The sequence below is a fragment of the Callorhinus ursinus genome, unplaced genomic scaffold (genome assembly GCF_003265705.2).
Source record: "Callorhinus ursinus isolate GAN/ISIS: 27379988/994484 unplaced genomic scaffold, GSC_fseal_2.0 scaffold11, whole genome shotgun sequence".
In the NCBI taxonomy this organism is placed as follows: Eukaryota; Metazoa; Chordata; class Mammalia; order Carnivora; family Otariidae; genus Callorhinus; species Callorhinus ursinus.
Window position 1 is genome coordinate 23,834,227 of NW_027397073.1, and position 20,462 is coordinate 23,854,688.

Consider the following 20,462-nt stretch of genomic DNA (forward strand, 5'->3'; position numbering starts at 1 on the left):
ACATACACAGTGTCCTTTCTGTTACCACTTTTTCCGTAGAGCGCGTAACCGTGGAATTCTTCAAGATCTCTCTGTGCTCGTATCACTACTCGGTCTTTTGGCTAACATCAAGCGTCGTCCTGGGCATAAAGGGCAATAGAGTGAGAGAAAATTCCTCTCCCTTGCCATTTTTGAGGAAGAGGAACCTAAGTGGTAAAGTGGAAGGCAAGCCTTTCTTAACTGTGAAATTGAATGAGTTAATTCCTGGAACCTGCGGCCAGAAAAAACAAAGCTTGCCCAGTCAGCCTGATACTCAGGAAGCGGCTCAGGACAGCTGTTGTGTTTTTCCCCAGCCCCTTCTCTGGCAGAGGTAGACATCTGGTTTGAGTCATGTGACTACTTCAGAGCTGCATTTCTTAAGTTCTTTGGTGGGAATATGGGCAGTCTTACCCAATGTCCAAATAAAACATGGCCAAGCAAGACACACCTTAATCTCTGTATGGTAGAAGCAGGGTTTCATGGACTGAAATCTGAGTGCTCTTCATGTCTCTGAATAACCGGTGGGTAGACATACTTTGTCTTTTGTACCCATGAAATAATGATCTAAAAGCCACACTGGTTATTCCAATGAAAAATATCAATTAACTAGAGCAGTAGCTGATGATTATAAAAAGGGTATAGGAGGACTTTAGGGGTCCAGAAGTAGCAGGTGCAAAAGGGCAAGGAAGAGCAGCTGATACAAGAACTGTTTACTGGCTAAGATTTCAGCCGCTTCTGGGAACATGTGGTTAGCCCAAGAGCAGGAAGCCTGCTGGTGAAGAATCCTGCCAGAGGGCATGGGCCATTGCTGGTCTGCAAGGCAACCTGCAGTTGCCCCCAGCGTGTGGGGGGGGACCAGAAGGTCTCCAAAGCAGCTGCTAATGAGGAGAGCATGGCCTGAGGGCACCGCAGTGGCTTGTCTGGGGTGTTGCTGTGCTGCTGCAATGAATCAGAACTGTGGAGGACCAGAACCAAGAACACACATGTCCTCTTGCAGCTCGGTCACTACAGTGCTCTTTGACCAAGCTGACCATTCCACCAGTGGGCAAAGGGGAAATGTTCACCGGGTCTTGCTCCAGTATCCCAAAGCGGGGCGGATTGTAAACTGAGAGATAATAAATTGATAACTGGCACCCCTGACTTCTCCAACGTCCCATAATCATTTTATTCTTCAGTTGGGGAGCAGGTTTGGAGGGGACTTGCCAAGCAGGGGAACAGTCTGCCCGGTTTGACCGGAGGCAGGAGGAGGCCCCTGGAGTCGGCTTTGAGCAGTGGGCGGGTGCTGATCCGAGGAGCAGGCGGTTCCCTCCAAGGCTCGAGGAGCTGGGTGCTTTCATTCACAAAGGAAATGGCATTGGAGAATCTATTGAAATAAGCCTTTCTTCCCTACTCTTCAATAAACGCATCCACTTTTTTACTCCCGCTTTTTCTTAAAGGAAAGATTATAAATAATTGGGGCTCTTTGAGCCATGTGCTCTTTTGAAGCAGCTACTCCGCTTTGCCATTGTTGTGTGAAAGTAGCCATAGAACACAAATGAATGGGCATGACTCTTCTAATAAAACTTTATTCATAAAAACACACCGTGGGCTATGGGCCATAGGTTGCCAACCCCTGCTCTACCCCTTCAGTTTTATTGTTTTGATTTTTGGTTTTTTGCTTGTCATAGTGAGGTACTGCTTATTAGGATAGTGTATAAAGAAGGGGCTTTCTGGTCAGTATAGTGCAGCCATCCTAACTATTGTTAGGATTCAGAAGTCATTCAATGTCTACTACTTAAATTCCTACCATGACAGTGTGGTGAAGGCTTTGGAAATGGACAAAGCATTCGTTCCCAAGAAAAAGTGAAGGAGAGAGAAAAGTGATCTGTTCCTTCTGGGATGGTTCAAAACCCACTTCCTGACTAGTAGGACCTATTTGAGAGCAGGACCCTCTGAGCTCTGATTGAAAGCCTAGTACTCTACTCCCCACACGGGGGTACCACCACCAAGTCCCCTGTCTTGTCTGGGGGTATCAACCTCTGACTTGAACCGGTCTTCCTTTTTTCCATCTTATTCAGTTACACTAAAGTTTTTTGGCCTCCAGCTGTTTATTTTTTTAATTAGATTAAACAAAACCAGATATTTGAATGGCTCATGCATTTCTGTACACATTTGCAGTCTATGTAACATCATCAATGCAGTTCCATTATTTGGGTTTCTGAGCACCTATATGCCAAGGCAAGAACAGGGATTCATTATATTGCTATTTCTTTGTATAGTTTAAAACTTAAACTTTAAAATGAATTTAAAAAGTAAATCCCAGCCCCTATGAAGCTTACACAGTGGTAGTCCTCTGTCATTAGTGAAGTCTAGAGTTAATTTGTCTAGTTCACGCTTGGGTTGTCCACTTTGTGGATAGTTTTTAATCCCAGTATAGTCCATCCTTATCTCCCAGTTATACAGGTGTCACAGACTTTTTTTTTTTTTTTTTTTTTAGCCTGTGTAAGTTATTGCCTTTAAAAATAACTGTAGCTGGAGAGAAAGATGGGGGACCACTGCATTATTTCTTAAACTGAGTGGTAGGGTGACTGGTGTCCTATTACTCTGTAGCCTTTTTCTGTAGGTCTGATCTTTTGCAATTCAGAAAGAAAGGATGTCTTAAAGCTAAATATCAACTCTACAAGATGATCTGTGTCTTTGATGACTTAGGTGTTCAAGTCATTGTGGCAGTAGGTGCTCCCACAGAAGTTCGAGGTCAGGCGTGGCAGTCCCTGCGAGGGAGTGTGGGGCGTGGCCCCGTCCCGCAGTGCCCGAGAGCCAGCTGGCTGTCCATCTCCTCCAGCAATGCTCCCAGAATTTCCTCCTCTTCCTCCCCTGTTGGCACTTCGGATGTGGGACACAGATGTTTGCTGGTTATTGTGTTCAGAGAGAAATGACTGCACATAAATGACTATTCTTATTAAACTCATAAAAACATCCATAAAGTATTTGGTTGAAATGAGGTTTAAAATGATTGCTGTCTCTCCTTTGCTCTTGGAGAAGTTAAAATGGTAGCATAACCCATCTGGTTTGATCAGGACAATCAGAGCGAGACTCTTTCCCTTTTAGTCCGGGGAGCCCCTTTGCCCTCTGTGCTGTTACTATGCAGTGGTAATTACTTGGTGAGGAGCCTGGATCATTTTAGGAGTCATTGGCCCAGAAAGGAAAAATCAAACTTTTTTTTAAAGTCCTTTAAAAAAGGGTAAAATGTCCTTTCTATCTTACCATGGATGCTAAGTGTCATTCATTCTTTTTTTTCCCCCCAGGAGTGAGAGAGTCCCATCAGATAAGCATTTTTAAAATAATTGCTTCTATCCTGCACCTTGGAAACGTGGAGATTCAGGCTGAGCGTGATGGTGATTCCTGTAGTATATCAGTAAGTCGCACACCAGCACCCAAGATAAAACATACACAATTTATTCCGCTCTTAGAGTTTGATACAACTGAAATGTGTCTTTACACTCAAAGGACACTCATAGCTTATTTATTCTTAACCGTAATGGTTTCTGTTCTCTTGCTGATAATTTTTTAAAAGAACACATCCTTTTCAAATCGGCTGCCATCAAATGTCTATCACCAAGGGCAGGGAATTTAGTGGCTATTAAATAAATTCTTTTTCTTATGGATTGCTTTTCCAAGTACCCCAAGATCCACGGAATTCTACAGAGTGTTCTCAATCCATGAGTACCTTCTGAGCTCCCAGCTGAGGTCCACTCAGCAAGGAGATGAAGCGTTGGACACCATATTTGGTGACTGTCTACAAGGAGCTTACAGTGTAATTGGGTAGACAAAAGACCCCGCTTGGCAAGATTTTGACAGTATGATGCAGAATATTGAGACATCTGTGTGAAAGTATTGCAAGTTGTGAATTACTCCATAAATGCTCATAGTGACTGTTATTTTCCTGGTGCCCAATGTAGCACCAGATACGTGCTAGGTAAGAAATGTCTAAGTGGGTAGATGTGAGAGATGGTGGAGACATGTAGTCCTATAGACAGCAGCTGGGTTGTGCTCTCTGCTGTGTCAGCCTACGTCCAACCCGGTTTTCTCACCTTAATAAGTGAATCTGCAATTTGCTGATTATACACCCTTCTTGTTCTCCTTAGTGGCTAAGTCCTGGGGAGGTATGAAGGGTGATTCTTGTTCCCAACGACTTAGAATTTACAAACCCAGATTCTGGGAAAAGACAGAAGACAATCCTATAGAATATGAATGTGGGCCTGTGTCCGTGCCACTCACAACTAAATGCTTTTTCAATTGAACGAATACTTATGAACCTCCTGCTATTTGCCTGGAGTTAGGGCTTATCAGAAGTTGAAACTGGTCCTGCCTTTAGAGAGAGGACCCTCGCCCTTGCCCCATATATTTTCCCTGAAAGAGAAATGGTCTTGAGGGTGGGATGTCTCCCAGGACCCTGGGATCATGACCTGAGCAGAAGGCAGACCCTTAACTGACTGAGCCACCCAGGCGTCCAGATAGTTAACCTTTCTGAGTCTGCTTCCTCATCTGTGGAGTGGGCACTGATATTACCTACCTTAGCCCAGGGCTCACGTGATTGCATTCTTGACTCAGCCTTGCTGGAGGCAGAATGGACCTTGCGGGCATCCCTGTTACTTCACAGGCTTGGGAAAATGCAGGCCCGGAGAGACCATACTGAAAGTTAACGGCCCCATCAGGCCCCAGCCAGTGCGGTTTCCCCCGTGCTGATGTCCCACAGCATGTACCTAGCCCGGTGCTGGGCACACAGTGTGTGCGCAGGAAGCGCTTCACTAAGTGGTTGCTAGTGAAAATCTCTCTCAAATGGATTTTGGTTTATTCCTCTGGTACAGAGGGTGGGCCTCCTGCTGGAAAGGCTGTCTGTCCATACGCGGTATGCCTTCTGCTCGGTAGTTTTGATTTTTAATTAAAGCATGAAACGGTCTTCATGACTGCCAGAGTTACCTTGGAGAGGCAGCAGCATGCAATTACTTGGACACCAGAGGCAATTTGTTTCTTGAATTTGGCAATATGGGCCCACAGACTCTAATCTACCTATGATACTGGTGATTTTGAATGGATTTAGCATCACTTAATTAAGCTTAAATGTAATTGCATGATGTTAAATCAGTCGCAGTTAGCACCTTTCATCAACAGTCAGAAGAGGGTAATAGAGGGGCGAGCCACATCCCACTGCAGCAGCCGGGAACCTGTCCTGAGGTGATTATCAAACACTTCCAGAACTTGTGGTTCTGTCTCCGCCGCGTTCACCAGGGAGGTGCCAGGGAGGGCAGGGCTCCAGGGGGCAGGCCTCGAGCGGTCTTGTTGGCTGCTAGCAGGCCATCTACAGGTCAGGGAATCCAGCTGCAATGCTATGCTGACCAATTAAGAATTTCTTGGAAGTAGGTCAGATTAAGAAGTTGGACTTTTGCCACTCCTGCACCTGTTGCGTGCCAAGCAGTCCCCAGGCATTTAACACTGCTACATATGGCTTTCTCTTGGGGGAAGGAGGCCGGCAGGTTCGGGCTGTGCTGTTGCAGAGAGAAGTTTTCTGTCCGTCAGCCCCACGTGCTGAGAAGATGAGGGCCTCCCCCTCCCCACCCAGCCCAGGCTGACTCTCTTCCCCAGCTGGATTAGGAGCTCTGGGCCACAGTCAGGGGTGCCTCCATCCCCCTCATTCTCTTCATCTGAAAAACAAAAGGGATCAGATTAGAATGATTCCCAAAGAATTTTCCTGGGAACTTCAGCCCTAGGCAGTTTCTTAAGATAAGAGACTATGAACTCTGAGAAACAAACTGAGGGTTCTGGGGGGGGGGGAATGGGTTAGCCCGGTGATGGGTATTAAAGAGGACATGTATTGAATGGAGCACGGGGTGTTATAAGCTAACAATGAATCATGGAACACTACATCAAACAAATAATTAAAAAAAAAATAAGGGTTCTTTGGTCAATTAAGTTCAGGAAATGCATAAAATGTCTCTTGGTGCTTTCAGGATCTGTTAACAGCCCAGCTCAGCTGCGTCTAACCTGGTGCCATCCCTTGGCCCCTGTTGGTTAGGTAAAGCCCATTAACGTGCTTTGTAACTGTTGTTCCGCAGACCACATTTTGGAAGAACACTGGCCTTCCTGGGAGGTTCTTTCCTATTCTGACATTGTTTTGTAATTGTGTTTGCTTTGGGTAGATGGATTTTAAATATCTATATAGAAGGGAAAAAAAGGCTGAGGGGGAAATGGTACAGTTCTCTGCATTAATTTTCATTGAATGCTTAAACTCTCATTTAAATCCTACATGGCAGCCTCATCAGAAAATGAGCCCCACAGCGAAGGCAATATAGGGCCATTGTGAAAGGTAGCACATCATGTTCTGAAGAATTCCCTTTCTGCCTGAGAGTTAATAAGCAATCCAGCAGGCTCGTGGCTGGGTTATCAGCTTACCCGGGGGTGGGGGGGTTGGACTTAGACAAGGGAGCGAAGAATGGGGTTTTTTTTTTGTGGGGTGCCCTTAAGTGAAAAGCAAGGAGTATCTGACTTACACATGTGGGTGAAATTAAGACCTGTGGGTTATGTGCTTATCAGGACCGGAAGACCATGTGGTATGATAGGTACTTTGGGTAAATGAGGGTCAAGATAGGAGGCAGCTGTGTAAGCTGGGTGGAAGGCGCTGCTTACCTCTATAGAGAAGGGTTTTCAGGAGGAGGAATTCCTAGTTTTCCCTCCAGCTCTAAAAGGGTGGTGGTACCAGTTGCAATGTTCCAAATGGCTCTTCTCGGGTCAGGGTTTGTTCTGTATTCTTGCCGTTTGTCCTCGCTTTCCACATTGATTGGCTTCTTTCCCCAGGCAGCAAGGGCTTTTAAGAGTAGAACACCAAGTATGTGTTACTTAATATCACTGAGGCTAAGGTGCAGGAAAGTGGGCTTGGAACAGTGCGTGCCAGTGTGGGGAAGGCTGTCCCATTGGTTCAGCTGTGCACTCATTTCAGAGCATACAGCTCTCAGACCAGGTGCTGCCGGTCAAGGGTAATGCTTGCACATGAGGACTTCGTTCCGGGCTGTGGGCTCAGCCCTGCATGTGGGACTCCGCAGAAGGAAACTGTACATTTACCGTGATTCTGCGTCTGCGGCTCTGTACGATTACTGCTGGCTTCTGGCTCCTTATTCTTAATGAATTTATCCATCCCCAAGTCATCAATTCTCATTCTGCTCCCTTCACTCAAGGAGTTCTCCCTAGCCTGTGACATGGCTGGCAGTGGAGGAGGACAGAGGGAAAGTTGGGAAAGCTATTGTTTCTTAAAGCCCTGATCATTTGGTGTAATGGTCAGTTGGAGCAACACTCTTAGGGGGCTCACTTGTCCCTCCACTTGGTGTGTGAGTGCGTGAGCCCGCCAACGCTGCAGCTAGAGATAACCTGGGTCTGTGGTGCTGGGCGGGCTCGTTGTGCCCCTGGAGGGAGAGGGCACGGTGGCAGGCTTGCCCTCCGCCCCCCCCCCCCCCGCCACTGAAACCATCCCCTGTGTCTCTTCCAGCCCCAGGATGAGCACCTGACCAACTTCTGCCAACTGCTAGGGGTGGAACACAGCCAGATGGAGCACTGGCTCTGCCATCGCAAGCTGGTCACTACCTCCGAGACCTATGTCAAGAGTATGTCCCTGCAGCAGGTGCTCAACGCACGCAACGCCCTAGCCAAGCACATCTACGCCCAGCTGTTTGGCTGGATCGTGGAGCACATCAACAAGGCCCTGCACACACCTCTCAAGCAACACTCCTTCATCGGCGTCCTGGACATCTACGGGTAGGCCCGTGCCCCGCCGCCTCTCACTCTCTCTCACTCCACCTGATGGTTGTGTCTTCCTTTTTTTCTTTTTCTTTTTTTTTTTTTTTTTTTAAGATTTTATTTACTGGAGAGCGTGAGAAAGAGAGCATGATCGGGGGTGGGAGGGCGGCAGAGGGAGAAGCAGACTCCCCCAATGAGCAGGGAGCCCGACGCAGGGCTTGATCCCAGGACCCTGGGATCCTGACCTGAGCCGAAGGCAGACGCTTAACCATCTGAGCCCCAGTTGTGTCTTCCTGCTAGCATTTCAGAGTTGGCAGGGGGCCTTGGAGAAGCTCCCCAAGCTTCCCGATTCTCAACCGGGGAGTGTGACATGTGGGAGCTTTTTTTGTCATCATAGTGACTGGGGTCTCTACTGGCACCTAGTGGCCTGAGGTCCAGGATGCTAGGTGTCCGAAAACATGGAGGACAGTTCCAAAGAAGAGTTCCCAAACCCCAGTAGCTCCTCTATGGAGAAGCCCTGTACACACTCTTCCTCACAACTGGGAAACAGGCCCAGAGAGGGAAGGGTCTTGCCCAATACTGGACCAGAAGTTGCTCTGAACGCAATTTCAGGCTTTGTGTCTCAGCTGTTTTATTCAAATCTACCATCTGACCTCATTCACTATAGTCCCTATCATGATGGTTATTATAATACCATGATTTTGCCCATCACTATAAGACTTGTGTGTGGTCATTCTTGAGGCTTCTCTTCCTTTCAGAATTCCAGCCTAACAGGAAGGACTTATTTATAACAGCATCTTTTTCAGGGAGAGGCAACATGGCTCAGCGGAAAGTCTACATGACTAGGCGTCAGGAGACAAGTGGTGTAACTCATGCTGGCCCCAGCTCGCTGGATGATGCTCCACAGATCACAGCCTCTTTCTGGTGTTTTGTTTCGATAGCTTGAAGTGAAGTGCTGAGCCATAGTCTCTGAGGTTCTTCCCAGATTCTTCTAGAGTTCTTTGAAATTATACGTCCTGGTTTGCAGCCTCCTTTGTACATCTTTTATGATCAGTGTCTTGCCTTCTTTAAGCCAATAATAGATTGAATCCTCTTGGGTCTTTATATCACAGAAGGTTATGGCTTCTGTCTTAAAATAGAAATTCAGACCCACGGAAGTGCAGAGTTGTAAGAACAGGGCTGCTCTGGTAGAAACAGCTGCTTAGTGGGCTGATGAGCTGGGAACTTGCCTTATGTTGAGACTAGAGCAAAGAGAACCTCCTAGAAGCGGCCACATCCCCATCCCCATGCAAAGATAGGCTGTTCTAGTTACATCTCTGCTGCTCTCGTTCACTGTTGGGTTTCAAATCAAACCGTGTTGCAGGGTGTGGAGGACATGGAAGAAAGAAACTTGATTTCTGGTGTCACAAAGGCCTGCTGAAGAACTAAGGCCCATACATGAGCTACATAGTACAATGAGGCAACAGAAGAAATTATAGCAGAGTCCATGTGAGGGTTTGGACACTTCAGTGTGGAATGATTATCAAGGCAGGAGAGGGCATGCTCGTTGGCACCATTAGGGAAAGCTTTATGTGGAAGGTGGGGTTTGAACAGGATCTTTTAAAGGGAGGGAGTAAAATACGGGAGGTGGGGGCAGCACCATTGGGAACAGGAGTACTGTTGCGATGGTAGGAAAAAGCAAAGTGTGGAAGGGAAACCTCATAGCTGGTGAACCAGCAATGGAGCATCACCCGAGAGCGGGGAATAGGAGGGTGCGTCTTCCTCAGGGTGCTTCAGGGTTTTATCCGAGCAACTGGGTACGAGGCATTTCTCCTCCTGGCCGCTGAGTGCCTGCTTTGTGTTAGCCCCTCCCGTTTCTCTGTAGAGAGCATAGGCCAATCCATACCCTGGGAACCTACCTCCTCACTGTCCGTAACTCCGTTATTCTCTCTGTCATGAATATTTTCAGGAAATTGGGTTTCCCCCAAAAACCTGACCTTTAGTGTTCCCTTCTGAAGTAAGACCCAGAGCAACTCTGGCTGCAGCATTTGACCCGGTTCCCTGACTGTACCTGGGCAAGAATCTAATTTACTGTGTTTCTGATCCGGGAAGACGAACAGGCAGGCTCAGTGTTGTGAACAGCATGTGAAAACGTCGTGACTTCTGTGCTTCCGCTGCTGACCTCTGCTATGGTTCCCTGCTGTCTTCGCGGCACCGTGGCTTCACAGAGACGGTCATCCCTTCCCGGGCAGCCGCAGTGAAAGGCTTTGCTCCTTGCTGGCGTGTCACGCTGCTGGGTCTGGAGACACCAGCTGGGCTTGTGCAAGCTGGATTTTGTGCTTCTATTTGCCGTTTACTTTTTCATTGTTGAGTCTGTTCTCTCTCAAGTCCTGTGACTGCTCAGAGGGGAGAAATTGACTTCAGGGAAGGCTTGTCTGTGGTTTGAGCTGATTGGGCCTGTGGTGAGGTGGGAGGCTGGAGAACTCCGTGTCCTGGCCTGGGCATCCTCCGCTCCTCTTGGAGCGGCTGTGGCTTCCTCTGGGACATCCGACAGCTGTCCTGTGAGGGCAGGGCCCCACGGTAGGGCCACGGACCGGCGTACCTGAGACGTTTCCTACCCTTTGTGCTTCCTTCAGACGTGCTATGCTGTTTTATTTTCTCTTTTTTAAATCTTTGTTCGTTCTTAGGAGCTCATTTCCTTTTTCACGCTGTGCCCCAAAGTGGTCCTGTTTGCAAAGCAGTGCACTCTCCTTTTGCAGAGATCCAATGCCATATTCCTCCATATGCTCAATGTAGTGCCACATTCCTGCCCTCTAGGCAGAGTTCAAGATGGTAAGTTAGATACGGGGTGGGCTCAGAGTTGACGAGCTGGCTCTCTGTATGCGCCATCTGTTGCCAAGAAAGCACTTAGAGACTTTCCCTGAATGTCTGTAAGCATGTTCCTCAACAGTTTGAGTCTGCCGAGAAATTACTGTAAAAATTTGCGCTGACCTAGGCTCTTTTCTGACCAGAGGGTATGTAATGAACTCTTAGGAGGTTAAAACCAAAAACTTCACCACAGGCAAGCAGGTCGCTTGGACCTTGGTGGTACTGTTTCTCCTCCGTTGGGTCAGTGACATCATTTTTTTCATCTGGAAGAAAATGACAACGTTGGAGGGAAGTCTGTGCTGCCCTTGCATTGAGCTATTTACTGTCCTCTCCCGTTTGCAATCCTGGTGTCTGTCTCCTTTCCAATGGACTCAGATGCCTTCCAGAAAGCCACTGGATTTTTTTTTTTTTTTAATGTGGCCATCCCTCCGTTATCTGGGATGGGTGTCACACCTGACATTCTTCCACTTGTCTTCTCCACCCACCCCCCCCCCAATTCCAAACTGATTCCTGTCTTTACACTTCATTCCTAATGTAACTATGGGAAGTGGTTCTAAGGAGGAATTCATCCTCTGTGGCATCAGAAAACTCCAGCACTATTTATTTTTTGAGTTTTCTACCCAAATCCCTGACCACCAAACAGTAGAGAGGGCGAGAGGGAAGGATCATCTCCCCATGGTCTCATTGTGTCTCAGCGTGTCTCAGCCCCATGACGGGGAGACATGGTGCACGTAGATGCCCTTGGGATGACCTAAAGTCTTTGATTGTCTTCTTTCTTGTCATCTGTGAGCAAAAAGAGCGGCGTGTGAACACTAGAAAGAATGGGAAGGATGGTGGGGGTGTGCTTCTGAATACATTAAACCCCATTCATTAGGAAGAAAGGAATAAGGAATTATCTCGCTCTTAATCAGGTTACAAATGCGTGAAGCTAGCAAATGAGAGTCTGATTGCCACTCCCTCCCCAGCAAGTAGACACTAATTAGTAATTACTGGGATAACTGTCCCCAGATGAACTCTAGTCCCTATTCAGGAAGTTATTGGCTCACTAGTCAAGCTCCTTCTAGAAACAACTGAAAAGGGTTCTCTAGGGTGGGTGAGCCACTCCAGAATTTTCTGTAAATGTTGAAAATGTTACTACAGAATCAGCAGCCAGAGTGAAGACTCATTTCTTTGTAGATAAGAAAACAGTGCATGAACCAGCATCACCCATAGGTACCTCCCCTTAACATGACATTTTTACTGGTGGTTCGGACAGTAGAAAAAGCTGTGAACCCCCAGATAAATGGCGCAACTGTGGTTAGCCGGTGCTCAGAGGCCAGGCCCCCAGGTTCTCCTGACCGTTTCCTGACACCCGGTGTCCTGGCAAGAAGGATGGTTTCCCTACAACTTGCTCCCCTGCCTCAGCTCCAAAAGTACAAAGCAAGCCACACCCACGGAGCAATGTGGCCAACCTGAGACCATCTCTTTCCCTTCAGTAAGGATCTGCAACGCTGCCTGCTGCCTGTGGGTGTTTCTTACCAGGTGGGGGATGGACATTAATAGGACAGAGCCGGGCAACTTTTGGCCGGGCTTTCCTTTTCATGTTACATTAACCAGTGCTTGCCTCTCCAGGCTTGAGGAATTGGGATTGGAATTGGAATCCTTCATTCCTCTCCCCTCCTTGAGGCAAAAAGAAATAGATGGCTTCAATTTAGGGAAAAACGCATTTATTTGTCTTTGCCTTGAGCCTTAGACATGCCAGGGTGGCAGGGGCTTTGGCTGGGGCCAGCCTGGTCTTGCTGAGGACACTTGGCCTAGGAGACATGTGAAGGTAGGCAGGGTGGAGATTCGCACCTCATGCTGAGGAACAGTGCGGGGGGGCAGGTTGGGGGGGGACGGTGGAGAGGAGCAGGGTGGGCCCCAGGAGGCAGGAAATGAGCTTGCTGGGATTTTCTATCAGTTCTAACAGATATTTTCTGTTTCTTGTGATATTTCCTGACTTTAAACTAGCATCCATCTCTACTCGGTGCTTTTTAACAATACGGTTTTTTTTAAATAATTTTTTAAAACTGTAGCTGGAAAAGCATGTAACATAAAACTTACCATTGTAACCATTTTTTAAAAAGATTTATTGCGGGGGGGAGAGAATGAGCCGGGTTTGGGGGGGGCAGACTCCCCACTGAGGAGGGAGCCTGACTCGGGGCTTGATCCCAAGACCCTGGGATCACGACCGGAGCTGAAGGCAGCCGCTTAACTGACTGAGCCACCAGGCACCCGTCATCTGACCCATTTTTAAACGTACAGTTCAGTGGGGATAAGTATATTCACATTGCTGCACAACAGAACTCCAGAGCTCTTTCATGTTGGAAAACTGAAACTTTATACCCATTGAACAGTTCCCATTTTTCCCTTCCCACCAGTCCCTGGCAACCACCATTCTACACTGTTTCTATGACTTAGGACTACGTTAAATGCCTATGTAAGTGGAAGCTATAACATTTATCTTTTTGTGACTGGCTTCTGTTAGCGCAAGTTCCTCAAGACTCATCCGTGTTGCAGCCTGTGACAGAATTTCTTTTTTTAAAGCTGAATAATGCTCCAGTGTGTGTATATACCACACTTTGTTTACCCACTCTTCTGCTGATAGATGTTTGGGTTTCTTTTACCTCTGAGCTATTGTGAACAATGCTACAGTGAACAAGGGTGCGCAAATATCTCTTTTCAACATATACCCGGAAGTGAGATTGCTGCATTGTATGGCAATTCTATTTTTAACTTTTTGAGGAACCTGCAGATTGTTTTTCATAGTGACTGCACCACCTTGCATTCCTATCAATAGTGCACAAGGGTTTTGATTTCTCCACATCCTTGACAACACTTGTTATTTTGAGGGTTTTTTTGGTCATAGCTATCCTAAGAGGTATGAAGTAATCTCTCCTTGTGGTTTTGATTTGCATTTCTCCGACAATTAGTGATGTTGATCATTTTTCATATGCGTCTTGGCCATTCATATATTGTCTTTGGAAAAATGTTCAAGTCCTTTGCCCATTTTTTGTTATTTGCTTTTTGTTGTTGAGTTGTAAGAGCTCTTTGTATATTCTGGATATTAACTCCTTATCAGAAATATGATTTGCAAATACTTCCTACTATACCTAAGTTGCCTTTGATGATATATCTTAAATAAACTTCTTAGGCCCACTGTTTGCCTTCATTTTAATGGATATTTTGTTTTCTTGGTCTCCATCTTCAAAATAGACTTAATTTTACAGTTCCAATTTAGTTATTCAGAGAAGACTACCTAGCTCCTCTCTGACCAATATGAAAAGGTTTTGTGGTAAATGGAGGGCGGAGTCAGTGACATTTTCCTCCCAGCCTATAAACAGTGGACCAGATGTGGGCAGCCCAGAAGATCCCTGGACATGTCACCTTCAGGGTAAACATGCATGGCTGGGCCCAGTATTGTCAGATCTAGCAGATCCCTGAAACCATTGGGTTTGCCCTGGAATCTTTGAGTCTCCTGGGAGAGCCTTGTAACTCAGATTGCCCTAAAGTCCATCTCAACCTTCCAGAGTTTCTCTGACATAGCTCTTGGGAGTGTGCCTGGAGCCAGACACCTATACATATTCTTAAGGCTCAGATAAAAGTCATATTTCTGTCTGTCCATGCTGTCACCCCTATGAGCTCACCCACCATTAAAGTCCTATAACGCACCAAATCTCTGTTCCTCGGGAGGTTGCATATGCTGGGTTCCTGTGGTCTTCTTGACAGCTGTTTTGCAGCCCTTGCAGTACTTGAGACGGTTGGCTGATGGGCTGGGAGAGGATTTCCATATGGTGGGCATTTTTCTGTCCCACACCAGGGTTCTTGGCACAAAGAGGAGCAGGGATTTGGAGCACACTGCAAAATAAAGGGATTTAGGTCCTCCAGAAGAATAACCGTTCTTGGCCTTGGGATGTGAGCAGCACCTAGTACTGTGCCATACCTGAAGACCAAATCCTGTGGGGGGAGTGGGGGCATCTAGGCACAGAGAAGCCTAAGAACAGAGTTCAAGGGTATGGCCAGCATCCCCAGATTATTTAGTAAAGAGATCAGAGGGGTTGGCCTCGTGAACAGACCACAGGGTGCCCTTGTGAGGTTTCATGGGCTTCAGGAGGGAAAGAGACCTTGACAGGACTTGTCCAACTTTTAATAATCATTCCCTGGCAGCCCCCCCCTCTATATCCAACCTACAACCCGTATTTTGTCATTTGACCTTGGTAGAAGGGTAGAGCATGGTCTTGGTAAAAGAGAGGAGACCGAGCTAAGAAGTTGGGTTCCTTTGAGCCATGCTCCAGGGGAAGAGCTGTTTCCCAGCCCTTAAAAGCCTTACATGGCCTCTGCTCTGGAGCAAGAGGTTTGTGGCAGTTAATAATTAACTCAGAGGGCCTGGTTGACCTCCTTTTATTGCAGTTTCACTTTCCAACAGATACTACCTTATTTTTAAAGACATTTGTGGCCCTTACCACACCCTGAAATTGGAGCAGAGCCAGAAGGAAATTCTATCCTTTACTACGTTTCGGGGATAGGAGGCTAGTGAAGGTAGGGGTGATGTTTGTACCACCAAGAATACAGACCTTGGGTCTCAGCATCAAGTCTTATTCTGTGTTTTGCTTTTCTCCTACCCAAGGATTCTGGTCTAAATATTCTCAACATTGTACAGGAGAAATCCAGCTCCCTCTAGTATATAAATTTCTTTGTGACAGTTTAATGTTGTGAACTATAAATTGATCCATTGTGTTTTAAAAAATCATCTCTGATGATGGGAAGAATTATTACAGATATAATCCTACTGTAGAGAAGTTGCCCTATCTCTCTAGCTGTGGCTTTCTGAGGTCCGTTATCTTAGACAATGTCCAAGCTCCCCAGACCCCTCATTCATCTCTGGCCCTTCAGCAGACATGACAGTAATTACACTAGATGGCAGAGGAATTGTTACCAGATCCTATCTTAGAAATAGGGAAATTGTGAGCTAATTTTAGGCCATCTCAAATTAATGAGAATATTCTTGGTGGAGTGCTACCAACATAAACCTTTAAGAAATGACAAGTGGGAGATACTTGAATCCTTTATCTGTGGAGCTCAGTCCGAGCCCTGCACGAACACCTGATCGCTATTATCTGGCCAATTGCTAGGGTGACTCTTACCTTTCCTGTAGGTTTTATTAAGCTTCCTCTGGGGGTTTACCGGTGTCAGCAACCTGTGTTGGGGTGCGATGGGGGTATGGGAGGAAGTGAGGTTCTAAGTGACAAAAATCCATGTCTAGGGCCATCACCTGGACTGAGGGGGCCCCCCAGTGCAGCAGGACAACCAGCACAGTAGCCTCTCCCTCATGGCCTAGAGCGCAGCTCCTACCTGGGCATTGCGTCTTTGATCTTCTTTTATTAACTTACAATTAAAGGCTGTTTTTTAATATGGTTGTCTCCAAACAGTTGACTCCTTTGATCTCAAAATGACTCTCCACTTCTCCATGTCTCATACTTTGGTGGGGGAGGTAGGCACAAGAGGTGGGAGAAGCCTGATGTTTTCTGGGCACTGACACGGCCTTGTTGGCTGTCTGATGCATTTATTCTCTATTGGGTGCTGCCTCTCCAATACTACCAGCCTGCAGCACCGACATTTCTATTTAGGAGTGGTAATCAGGGAGTACAATCTATTGGGGAAGACTGGCATAATTTTATATAAGATTGAGAAAATTTAGTTGCCTATACTGAAGAATGAGGGGGTAAAATTTAAGGTTATGGGGAGGCTGAAGCCTGTGCGCCCCTACCCCCACCTCAGGTCCCTTGTTGATACTCCTACTCCTGGGAAGTATCCTTGTCTACTGCCCTTTTCTGATCTTTTCTGCCTTTTCTTAAAGTTTTCTTAAGAATGTGGCCTCAGAAATCACTGTCTGCCCACCGGGGTGCGGGGGGTTGGGTTAGCCTGGTGATGGGTATTAAGGAGGGCATGTTCTGATGGAGCACTGGGTGTTATACACAAACAATGAATCATGGAACACTACATCAAAAACTAATGGTGTAATGTATGGTGATTAACATAATAAAAGTTAAAATCACTGCTTCACATTTCGGCTTTCTGCATATTGACTCTGATTTGGAACAGATTATTCAATCTCCCCATGCCTTAGTCTCTTCCACTTGTAGAATGGCATTGTGGGCACTGAGTGAGAGTTCCTGAAGCTTCCAGGGCTGAGCTCTCAGTAGGTGCTCATTCCAACCGTGGTGTGAATGAGGAGAAGCCGCCTCTTCCTCCTGTGTTTCTGCCCCTCCACTGCCTCGGCCTGATGACTCTGCCCAGTGTACAAGATGGCCCCACTCATTTGTCGCTAATGCTGCTGATCCTGCTAGACCATTCTGGTTTGGCGAGCTTTACCACGTCCGTTCGGTTGTGTGAGTGAATCTCGCCTCTGTGCCCCACTGGTCGCTTGAAGCCCTCTCATTTTTCCCTCCCTTAGTGTCTTTAGATCCTTTTTCTTTACTCAGTTACCACCAGCTTAAGTCACGCCCCGATTGGTCTTCTGGGATCATTACTGCAGTAATAATTGCCTTCCTGACTTCCTGCCTTGGGTCTTGTACACCTTCCCCCAAATCAGTTCTCCCCACCTCCTGCCAGTTTCTAAGCTGCACATCTGATTGTCATCGAATTGTGTGTAAACTTGAACTTCACAAAGATGAATTCAAAAAACAAAACATCCTTAACCAGTACTAGGACAACCAGACACTTGCATGCATTGGGAGGCTGGGGTGGATGTGGGGTGATAACATCAATTAGTTCCACCTTTCTGGAAGTTAATTTTCTTCTACCTTTTAAGAAACCATATTCTGACATGGTGATTTTGCTAGGATGATAGTGTCCTACAGAAAGAGTTATGAATTCAAAGATGTATATACAATATTTGCCAGCATTGATAGCAAAAATCCGGAAAAGAACCAAAATGTCCTGTAATGGGGATTGGTTAAATTGTGAGTCATTTGTGTTGGGTGGGGGGACCCTGCCAGCCCATGAGGGGCCTTTGCGAGAATTGGAAAAAGACACCCCCTCAGGGCAGAATGCCCCCCTCCCAGGCTTGTGAGGGACTTCTGTGCTGGAGTTGAGGGTGGAGCTGGATGCGGGGGGAGAGGAGATGAGAGTGGCCTTGTTGGAAGTCGCAGTGATTCCTTCGGTAAGACAAATGCCCCTTTATCCTCCCTTTCCCTTCAGGTTTGAGACCTTTGAGGTCAACAGCTTTGAGCAGTTCTGTATCAACTATGCCAACGAGAAGCTGCAGCAGCAATTCAACTCGGTAGGCTCGGCTCCTGGACCTGGGGTGTAGGGGTGGGGGTACCTCTTGCCCTGGGAGCAACAGCCTGGGGCACTTCTCTTCCATCCAGTGCCAGCAGGCGCTAGCTCTGCCCCAGCCTTCTCTTAGTGTCTTGCTGGTGCCCCAGCTTTGGGAAGGCATTCCCTGCTGCTCGGGAGGAAGTCTGAATGGGGTGGCTGGGTTGAGAGGGTAAATGATCTTCCCCTTGGTTTTGACTCCCATACCTCCTGATTCTGGGCTTCTGGGGTATTTGCTGAACTGCAAGCCAGTTGATTACTAGAATATTCTAGAGAAGGGCTCACATGGAAATGGGAGGGGGGGGTCACCTAACCTAGCTCCTTTTCTGCAGTCACAACTGTGACTTAGTGCCCAAACTTTTTCTGATGGGTCTATGCCCTTCTCTGGGACTCTAAGCTCATGCGGTTGAAGCTCAGGGAGATGAACGTCGGGATGTGCCTGCAGTTCACTAACCTTGACCTTTCACTTCTTACCCTAGCATGTATTCAAACTAGAGCAAGAAGAATATATGAAGGAGCAGATCCCCTGGACCTTGATTGATTTTTATGATAATCAACCTTGTATTGACCTCATAGAAGCAAAGCTGGGCATCTTAGACCTGTTGGATGAAGAGTGTAAGGTAAAACTGATGATGCACTCGTTGTATTAGTTCAGTTCCAGGGTTGGGGGAGGTGCCGGGGACAGCTGTGTGCTGCAAGGGAGCATGTGAGGTCTCAGAGCTGGGATTGCATGTGCAGTTAGCCTACCTTTAGCATGCTGAGAGAAACCTTGGTGTCCATTCTGCATGCTAGAAGGTAACTGTGATGATGAATGTGTACTTCTCTTGGCAGAGAGTGGATGGTATGGATTGACACAATAGAACGGTGGTGTGGATTTGGTGCCCCAGATATCCTAGGTGCTGAGAGAAAGACCCCAACTTCCAGACGGGCATCCCCAGAGAGTGAAGATCAAGAGCCCAGCGCATGTTTGTCATGCCAAATGCATTACAAGTGATAGAGCTGCAAGCTTGGTGGCAGATGAGGTCCATAGGTTCCCCCCATCTAGGTTTTTGTGGATTCTACTTTGTAGGACAGGAATGTTCTGAATGGCCAGCATGGGGAGAGCCAGGCAGCCTTGGAAATGTGGGGCAGGAGGATCTGGGTTTTATTTTATTTTTAAGATCTATATATTTGAGAGCGAGAGCGAGCATGAGTGAGGGGTAGGGGCAGAGGGAGGGGAAGAAGCAGGCTCCCAACTAAGCAGGGAACCCAAGGTGGGGCTCGATCCCAGGGCCCCGAGACCACGACCTGAGCCAAAGGCAGACGCCTAACTGAGCCACCCAGGCATCCCGAGGATCTGGGTTTTATTGATCGCCTAACTTCTTTGGCCTTCCATTTCCTGCTCTATGAATTAGTAGGGGCTGGATCTGATGATCTTCAGCATTTCACCTAGTTTTGTGGTTACTGATAAGAGGGTACAGTCCTCCAGCAGTGGAAACTCACATCAAAACGTGTAGAAACCACACAGTTCTGGGTACTGCAAGGAAAAAACCCAGTTGCTTTTATTTTCTGGCCTCGCACATCTTGCCTCCCCGGATTGAGTGAGACTTGATGGTTTAAAGGAGAAGGTGTCTCCCTTCTAGGCGGGTGCTCCTATTTCATTGTCTTTGACAATGAAAAGGAATGGTTAGTGGAACAGTAGAAGAGGGAGTGAAATACACTGAAATCCCCAGACTTGTACATCTTCATTCTTCACAGTTTTTAGCATTTCTTTAGAGCTGTGGGCTTTGTCCTGAGTCAGCTCCGGGCAGGGCTTATTCCTCAGCATGGCGGGCGTGTGCCTAAGCGTGCTCAGCTTGTGAGGTAGCAGTAAAGCTGATAGGACACTGGTTCCTGCATTGAGCACAGCTGGCTAAATGACCGAAATCATGGCCCCAAATCTTGAGTGTCGTTCCCCTCCCCGTGCCCCGTGGTTCCCCACTCACTCACTCTCTGGGTTCAGCATCCACTGCCAACAGCCCGCTTTGATGCTCAGCGGCGCCCTGCTCCCCTCCTCCAGTGTCATGTCTGCTCCTGTCGGCAACCTTCTTCTCCCACCCCACACCACAGCCCCAAAAGCACCACCGTGTCCTGTGCCCATCCCGGGCCCTGGCTCCAGGACTCCAGCTCCTCAGTCCCCTCCCCAGGGGTGAAGGTTAAGACCTGATGAGGCTCTGAGGAGGCACACGAAGTAGGTGGTTTATCTTGTGCTGCTCTACCGTAGCTCTTCCAAGCGCTGTCGTAAAGCCCCGGGGCATGGTCTCCTTCCTTGTGTACACACACCTCTTAGAAAAACACCTAATGCTTCAGGATGATGGATTCTGTGAATCAAGCGGCTGCCTAATTGATTTCCCGTGATTTATCCTGCCTTTAGCAGACAATCAAGGACCACGTGGGGTGGGTTTGCTTTGGCTTATGGTTTGAGGATCTGAGGGGCGCCACTGCCCGAGGGAACAGGTCCCAGGAATGTCAAGTCAGAG

The 20,462-nt window shown here is 47.4% G+C and overlaps 1 protein-coding gene across 3 annotated transcripts in view; it reads left to right on the top strand.

Annotated features, from left to right (window-relative positions):
- The window catches only part of MYO5B (myosin VB), a 345,264-nt gene that overhangs the window by 215,125 nt on the left and 109,677 nt on the right, over nt 1–20,462 (top strand). For all 3 annotated transcript variants that reach the window (XM_025886612.2, XM_073898217.1, XM_073898218.1), the window contains exons 9-12: nt 3,303–3,412; nt 7,535–7,800; nt 17,848–17,929; nt 18,444–18,584. In XM_025886612.2, the coding sequence (XP_025742397.2) occupies nt 3,303–3,412; nt 7,535–7,800; nt 17,848–17,929; nt 18,444–18,584 (599 nt within the window). The remainder of the gene's footprint in view (nt 1–3,302; nt 3,413–7,534; nt 7,801–17,847; nt 17,930–18,443; nt 18,585–20,462) is intronic.